Here is a 9091-nt window from a genome sequence, read left to right as displayed (position 1 = left end):
ATCAAGCTTAGTAATATTCTGTTTGCTATATAAATAGTGACAATCAAAACTGATAACAAGGAACAGTTTTAAAATGTGAACATTTATTATTACAAAATCAACTGGTTTGATTAAAAAAACATTTTATAATAACTTAATACAAATACAATTGTAAACTGTGATTCTTTTGAGTGCAAACAAGTGGTTACCCAAAGAAGAAATAAAACCTCCTTAAATTGTAATAAAATCTATTCCTGAAGTTAGTGGCTGTCACAAAAGAAATATTTATATTATGTTCTACTCCTGTATTTACTTTTAAAGAGTCAGAATTTAAACAGACTATGAAAACAAATTATAAATATAAAAATATCTGTACAAGATTTTTTTTATTGTAGACATGATTATCTCTGTATAAATGACTAAATATGAGACTATAAATAAAGTAAAATGTTGAGCTCTGTTCTCTTAATTTTAGAAAACAAGACTTTTTTGGAAGACAAATGTTTGACGTTAAGGCACTAGTACTTGCTAATTTCACACAATGGTATCATCAACAAATTGTAATTAAATGGAAACCATTCTAAAGACAGTCTTCCCAATATGAAAAACACATTAGGCTTTCTGAATCACAAAAATTCTGAAACAGAAAGGTAAAGGGGTAAAAAATGTGAAATTAAAAAAGTTTTATCTTTGGGGTTTCTTTTTCACATAGCTACGTTTAGTCTAGGTAAATCTTCCACAGGCATGCTTTTTGTGGCATCCAGTTGGTTATATTCCTGTATAAGTGCTGATAAAGATGACACGGCTTCTGTGAAACAGCTTTCCTCCATCCCTTCAATTTGTAGATAGTGATGAAGATGAGCCTATAAATAAAAAAACCAACGCTGACCAGTTTTAGGAATTTAATACAGACAACTATCCTATAATGTAAATATTCTTATTAAAATGATAGTTCACTCAGCTTTACAAGGGAAATGAGACCCCAAATCCTATAAACTCATGAGATTTCTCATTTAGAGTGTGAGTAAGCCTCTCCTCTTCAGTTAAAATCAATACATTGATACAGCAAACAGGATCACGCCTGATTTATATTAGTGTAATTCTTGAGAATACCCCTTGTGTGTGCTTAGTCGCTCAGTCCTGTATGACTCTTTGCGACTCCATGGACTGTAAACAGCCAAAATAAACACACAGTTGAAAGGTGTACTGATAGTTACCTTCTTCTTGTAGAGCCTTAAGAATCTCTCTCTCAGTTCTATGAAGGTAGGCTTCACGCACGTGTTGTTTGCTAATGCTAATAATGAATGGGAATGGCCCACGGGAGGTACCGAACACAAGCCGGTCTTCCAGCCTTCTTGATTCCAGGAGACAAACTGTAGAGAAGGTTTTAATCTGAGATGCAAAAACTCAAAGGTAAGAATTAAAGTGCTAAAATGTCTGCCATATTATGGCCGCCCACATTAGTTAAACTAGGATGTTACTAATGGTACCATTCTAAGTGCTTAGATTATAATGTAGGTTATCTAATTTTTAATACTAGCAGTATCAAGGTATAGTCTGACAGTGAACTAAGGGATGTTAAATTGGCTGTAATGGTGATTCAAGAAGCTAGAAACATTCTTTAACATTAGAAATCTGGGGATGAAAAGAAATAAAGGTATTATAATTTTCCTTGCTTTGAAATTCAATAAAGCAACTTCACTAAAAGACTGTCAATAAATAGTAAAAGAAACTAAGAAGCAGTGGAGTAGCGGTGGTGGTAATAAACACAACAATAGTTAAATTTCCTGAACACTTACACATGAAATGATGAGAAGATAGCATCTCATCATTTAATGTGCATAACATAATGAACAACTTTGGACTATTATTCTTTTCTAAATTTGAGGAAAAATAAGGCTCAGGATGGCCAAGTAGCTTGCTCAAGGTCACACGTCAATTGAAGTTCACAATGCTACTTAACTACATGCTCCACAGTTGCAAACAGTACACATAACACATTATCTTGAGAAGTATAAAATCGAACCTTTCAATGTTTCTGCGAAGATCAGAAATTTGTACATTTCCTCTAACCATGAGGGCACAGGCGAGGTAGAGACTATGTCTGGGGTCAGCTCGAATTAGCTGGTGATCTTTACTAAAGGCATCTGAAAACATCTGATCCAGCCTAGAACAATGGAAGAGTCACTGTTTATACAAATATTATATCATTCTTCTATCTGTAACTATAAGATGAAAAGACAGTCATCTATAGGTAAATAAACCACACACAATTATATTCTGAATCTCAGCTATCATTTTCTCAAAGCAATCTGGGTAAATATGAGGAGAGGAAATCAAGCAATTTTGAGGGGGGTGATAAAGCTTTTGCAATATACTGGTGATTTCAGATAGCTACAAAATGTTGAAAAAATCATCAGTTAACTCTGTAGTACTAATGTCTAAAACTTACATCACTATTACGTAGTTCAATATGCTTATCTACTTCATAATATCAGAACTATCAAAACTAATTAAAAACCTATTAAGACTACTGTCTATAAAATATATTACAAATTAGTTAGGAATAATTAAGAGGAAACTATCAAAGGACAATACTAAGTTCTCTAAAAGAGACACAACTTTCTACTATTATTCCTGAAAACGGATACTTTTAAGTGAATAAAGTCTTTTAACTTCTTTTATTCTTTAAAGAGAGGAAGATAAAAGTGACTGATGAAGTTTATATAATAAAACAGGCTCCTAGGCCTTCAATATGGCCCCAGTCTGATTCTTAAATCCTACTTAACTCAATACAAGTATGATTAAGTTCCTTTGATAACTCTAGCCAGAACTGTGTGTTGAATCTGCAGACTGTCTAGGAAGAGCCACAGAAATTGCACTATGCTGTGATTTCATTCAGTAGATATTTACTAAATGCCAAGCACCATTCTAGGTGCAAGAGACCCAGCAGTGAACAACAATTCCCTACTCTACTGGAGGCTATATTCTATTCTCATTCTTCTCTAGTAAGAAGGATAGAGGACTCTCTCAGTGGATGGTGAGCTTTGGAGGACTTATGATTCCTCTACTGTGTTCAAAATTTTGGTATGTGCTTTTGGACATTTAATCCAGAAAAGGTTAAGAACCACTATACAATAAGCAGGCAAACTCATTCTTGATTTACTATTTGTCAAAAAACTTAACAATTAGCAAGGAGCTATTTATAATTCTTGGCATATTTATATTTACATTAGAAATAAGGAATCTAAAGGAGCATATACACATTCCAATGTGTTTTTTTTATTTTCATTGATAAAAATGGACTAGATGACATTTATTAATACAAAGCACAACCAAAAATCATTCTTAGTTGTTGGAGACTACTAGTACATTAAAGTTTTAAAACTATGCCTTTTAACAGTATAATTTTAAAGCAATTTATCATTTGCTTAAGGATAAATATGTTTGTATGTAGATATGGTGGCCTTTGAAATACCTCTAGTATAGCAGAGGCAAAAAGGAGATGAACACAACGCTAGAAAGAGCATTGTGATTAGTTTCTTAAGAGTCTAACATTTTTAAAGTTCTCTACAGATTTTCCTAACATGTTTTAATTAAAAACAAACCTTTAACAAGTTATAATTATATAAACAAACATTTTAAATGTTGACATGGTATTTTTATCAAAATATACCAAGGAGGATTATGCTGAACTTAATTAGAAATTACACGTCTTTAGCTTTTAAGGATTAACTTTAAATGTCTGGATAATCATTACTGTACAATAAATAGTTTGCACCACTTTACATTCTGTATGTGCACAGTGAAGGTGTATCTTTCACCAATATACTCATTTTTAATATGCTGGGCTGATAATACAAGCAAACATTTATGGTTGTCTCCCATGTTCAATAAATTGTGCAAGTTGCTTAAGCTCATTAGCATCTCACACAGAAAAAGAGACTGTGCCTACTAGTTGGCATAGTTGGCTATTTGCTCAAATAAAATTTAATCAATATCACTGTGACATTCCACAATATAGAATTAGCTTGACAAAATTTAAATTTAAACTCTTAAAAAAGATCTGTAATCTAGTTTTCACTTTATCACTTACATACTTCCCTCTAAAAGAGTTTATTTTATTTTTTGTGCTGTACAGTGAAGCATGAGGGATCTTAGTTCTCCCAATAGGGATGGAACCCAGGCTGCCTGCAGTGGAAGCTTGGAGCCCTAACCACTGGACTGCCAGGGAATTCCGATTTTCCTCTAACAGAGTCTGACAAGACCTTTTTCCTCAGTCAACTGTGAATGTCAGTGTGACCTTATCAAGTTCATCATCACTGTATATACTAAGTATTATTCAACTACATTTTTTGTTAAGTAAATTGATGTAACTTTTATACTTAAATTACAAAACAAGGTATTCTGGAAATGATATATAACAACTATAACAGAGAAAATCGGGAAAGGAGTACGTCAAGGCTGTATATTGTCACCCTGCTTATTTAACTTATATGCAGACTACATCATGAGAAATGCTAGACTGGATGAAGCATGAGCTAGAATCAAGATTGCTGGGAGAAATATCAATAACCTCAGATGTGCAGGTAACACCACCCTTATGGAAGAAAGCAGAGAGGAAATAAAGAGCCTCTTGATGAAAGTCAAAGAGGAGAGTGAAAAAGTTGGCTTAAAACGCAACATTCAGAAAACTAAAATCATGGCATCTGGTCCTATCACTTCATGGCAAATAGATGGGGAAACAATGGAAACAGTGAGAGACTTTAGACAGCATATTAAAAAACAGAGACATTACTTTGCTAACAAAGGTCCAAACATTCAAAGCTATGGTTTTTCCAGTAGTCATGTATGGATGTGAGAGTTGGACTATAAAGAAAGCTGAGTGTCGAAGAATTGATGCTTTTGAACTGTGGTGTTGGAGAAGACTCTTGAGAGTCCCTTGGACTGCAAGGAGATCCAACCAGTCCATTCTAAAGGGAATCAGTCCTGAATATTCATTGGAAGGACTGATGCTGAAGCTGAAACTCCAATCCTTTGGCCACCTGATGCAAAGAACTGACTCTTTTGAAAAGACCCTGATGCTGGCAAAGATTGAAGGCAAGAGGAAAAGGGGACGACAGAGGATGAGATGGTTGGATGGCATCACTGACTCAATGGACATGAGTTTGAGTCAACTCTGGAAGTTGGTGATGAACAGGGAGGCCTGGCGTGCTGAAGTGCATGGGATCGCAAAGAGTCGGACACAACTGAGCAACTGAACTCAACTGAATAGAGCAATATCTGTAAGCCTTCTATGGTGCTAGACTGTGGTAAGAGCTTTAAAAGATACTCATATTTAATACACCCAAAATGCATATGAGGTAGGTACTTTGACTCTCATTTTTAAAGATGAGAAAACTAAAAGTTCGTCTCCTGCCCAAGGTCCTATAATGAGTGACAGAGTTAGCATTCATGCTTAAGTATGTCAGACTTCAAAGCTGTTAAATCTTTTTCAATAAAAATTATATCTTTAAAATTCAGTTATTAGATTTAATTTCAAACAACTTAATATTCAGATTTTTAAAAAGATTTCTATTTTTAAATTTTTTATTTTAAACTGACTTCTGAAGCAGCATTCACTGAATAGAAAAAGGCTGTCATCAACTATTTTATATACTTCTCACAAAGAAGATGATATGTAGAAACAACTAGAGTTATTATACACTTATCTCTTAAAAATGTGTTTGTTTTTAAAGTAATCTGAATCCTCAAGTAATTGAAATACAGTTACTACATCTTACCTTCGAGGAGGAATGTTAACATCTGCCAGTGTATACAGAGGTGTTAGGCTTGAAACAAGATAATGCAGTTGAGGAAAAGGAACTAAATTCATGCTGATTTCATTCAGGTCCATATTAAGGGATCCTTCAAACCTGGCAGAGCTAAAAAATTAACATTAAAATATGAAAAATATTAATGTAGCTTGATTTAGTCAGCAGGCACTTTACTTTTGTACACTGTACTTTAGTAGAGAATAAATGCTTTTTCTATATTAGTGAAATTTAGTATCATGAACATAATGTATAAAGATAATTAAAATATAACACAACATCTATAGCAATTCTTATTTCTGGATTATCTAAAGTATAACCAGACACATGACCACAGTTGTTAATTATATACATAAATTTTTACTTAAAACAGACTTCAGATTGAATCAAACACATATAGTTCAATAGTTAATTCTATAAATCTTACTATTAATAAATTCCCCCAGGGTTTGCTTATATGTGCTATAATTTAGAATAATGCCAAAGTAATCTTTTAGATCAAAGTCAAACAAATATTTTGGACCAGCTAATAAAGTTATATATCAGCTGGTTTAAAAGGTTAATTTACAGAAAGGAAAAGAAAAAACGTTTGCTTTTGTCTAACCCAAGTGTTTCTCAAGTATATCTCCCACAAAACCTATTATCCTTTAACACCTATTAATATTTCATGGAATGTACTTGGGGAAAATGCTGCTCTGGAGTCAGTGAAAATAAAATTCTGATCTATCATTCAAAGATCTGAAAATACTAGACAAACTAAAATTTTTTAAATAAAATTTTTAAAGAAGTTTCTATAACTTAGACTAACTAAAAAATGCTACTGCAAAACATCATCAAAAGCACAGTGAAGTTTTTAAACTGCCCTTCGGTACACTGTGAATAGAATTACCTTGTTAAATTGAGCAGCAAATTTGCCACAATGTTGTTCATTGCATCGAAAGGTTTCTCCTGCCGCTTTTTAAAAACTCCAGTACCTGAAGTAACCAGACTCTTTGGCTTTATAGCTGCACCCAACTTTCCAGAATTCACCATGAGGTCAATTTTGCTAATGATGTCAAATAAAGACTTTTAAGGGAAAAATATTGGGAAAGAAGCTAATTAAGAAGGGAAGGCATAGATGACAATTCTTCCAGGAAGACAAAAAAAATCAATTTAAATTTATTTTTTCTCTTAGATGGAAAGGCTGAAAAGTGGAGATTGTTTCACATAAACACACAAGCATGACACAGACTGAATGTATACACAATATGTCCATAAATTACAATGCCATTTCTTACTTGGTTGTCAATGGGCAAAACACAGTCTGCATGCTCATTAAGTTCCTTCATTGCCAAGATGCTATTGTAAGGTGAGGTTATGACATCATCCTCACCAGAAGGATAAATTGAAGTCACGAATCTGTATACTTCTGGGAATTCATCCTCAAGCACCTTTAAAAGAAATGTGCCAAGTCCAGATCCTGTTCCTGAGGATTAAGATTTCAAAAAGAAAACAGCATAAATGGTTCAGAATGTAATTGTAAAGAACCTGGATTTCTGTGGGGTATTTTTGGTAAAAATATTTATTAAAGACAATTTTCAACTCATACCTGTGATTATATATATATATTAACTAATTAATTTCAGATAAAGAAATGAAGACAATATAGGTAGTGAGACTTAAAGTCATGAATTCAATCTCAGGGTCTGGCTATGATGATAAGAGACCTTTCTACACTTCACACTTTCTTACATTTAAATTATATCTATACGGAGAAGGCAATGGCACCCCAGTCCAGTGTTCTTGCCTGGAGAATCCCAGGGATGGGGGAGCCTGGTGGGCTGCCGTCTATGGGGTCGCACAGAGTCAGACACGACTGAAGTGACTTAGCAGCATACGATGCCAAGAGAACTGATCGAAGAGTAAAAAATTCACCTAAGACAGTGTTCAGTCTACACTTGATGTGAAGCAACTTAAAAAAACCAAACTATCTTGACATCTTTAGTGTAGCACCTACATAATCTTAATGATGAATGGTATCATGACATGAAGCAACTTAAAACACGGAGTTAAAACGGTTTAAAGCTAAGCATGACCAACTATAATTTACATAATTTTAAAACAGGAAACTTTTTTACTATCTGTCTAAAAGCAGAAACTCTAAGAATTCCATTCAGGTAACTTTCTGACACAGAGAGTTCTATTTACACAAATTCAGATATTTTTAAGAACTTAAAACTTAAAGAGAGAGAACTGGAATCCTTTATCCTGGTGGTTTTCAAAGTATGGCTTGTGAACCGTTAGTGGGTTATAAACCTAATTTATAAGACCACGACTAGTATTCTCTTTTCTTAAATGAAACAAAAGAAATATTAGTAAGTCACATATAGTGTGGGTAAATAATCTGTTTTAGTTTGTGCATGTTTGTGTGTGTGTGCTGGGCTGTGATATAAAATGTACTTCTTGCTATTCTGATGAAAGAAAAGTTTAAAAGCCAATGCTCTAACCCCATGTGAATAAATATTAAAAAGTTATGATGTTAAAAATATTAGAGGAAAGTGAGGGAGATTTTTTGGGTTAAAAAGAGATTTTTTGGGGTTAATCCTTAAAAAGGACTTTCTAAGCATTATAAAAAACCAAAGCCATTATAGAGAAAGACAGTTTTGATTCCATTAAAAATAAAATTCCTCTTTCCATATATATGGGAAAAAAAGGCAAACTAAGAAAAAAATCTTCAAAACATATGATGGAGGACTAAATTTCTTTAATAAAGAGAGTTACAAATCAACAGTAAAAAACATGAATAATGCAATGGAAAAATGAGCTAAGGATATAAATTATAATAATTATAATTATTACAATAAAATAAACCAAATAATAAACCAAATTGCAAATTGATATAAAGATACTCAATATTTCATCTAATTAAAAATGCAAATTAACACAATATAATTTTGAATATATTAATGTCTTATAATATGCAGTGTTGGTGACAGTGTGGGGAAATAAGCTCTTATAAATTGCTGCTAATAATACAGATTGGCGCAGTATTGTGGCAAGATAATTTAGTAGTATCAATCAAAACTTAAAATGTACCAACAAACCTTGGTTCCACTTTCCTATCTTGGAATATTGTTTACAGCTATTGTGGCACAAACGAACAAAGATGCAGATACCAAATGTCTGCTGGGGATTTTTATGTCGTAACTAAAAGCCATGGACAATTTGACATCCATTAATGAGGAACTGACTTCAAAAATTATATATTTACACAATCGGACAGGGCTGATATTGAAAAAAGGTTCAGAAACAATTTAAGG

General features: G+C 33.1%; 1 protein-coding gene across 3 annotated transcripts in view; it reads right to left on the bottom strand.

The window, feature by feature from the left end:
- Positions 1–61: 61 nt before the first annotated feature.
- TUBE1 (tubulin epsilon 1) overlaps positions 62–9091 on the bottom strand; it is a 20824-nt gene continuing 11794 nt past the window's right edge. For 2 of the 3 annotated variants that reach the window (XM_055535143.1, XM_055535142.1), the window contains 6 exons: positions 7070–7257; positions 6682–6857; positions 5763–5903; positions 2006–2146; positions 1197–1371; positions 62–842 (listed from right to left, as the gene is read on the bottom strand). In XM_055535143.1, coding sequence (XP_055391118.1) covers positions 684–842; positions 1197–1371; positions 2006–2146; positions 5763–5903; positions 6682–6857; positions 7070–7257 — 980 coding nt within the window. In that variant the 3' untranslated portion in view covers positions 62–683. The remainder of the gene's footprint in view (positions 843–1196; positions 1372–2005; positions 2147–5762; positions 5904–6681; positions 6858–7069; positions 7258–9091) is intronic. The other variant, XR_008698126.1, reaches the window with a different exon arrangement.

This window comes from Bubalus kerabau, chromosome 9, assembly GCF_029407905.1.
Source record: "Bubalus kerabau isolate K-KA32 ecotype Philippines breed swamp buffalo chromosome 9, PCC_UOA_SB_1v2, whole genome shotgun sequence".
NCBI lineage: Eukaryota > Metazoa > Chordata > Mammalia > Artiodactyla > Bovidae > Bubalus > Bubalus kerabau.
The sequence above is the reverse complement of the archived record's forward strand: the minus strand, read 5'-3'. Positions and strand labels throughout refer to the sequence as shown.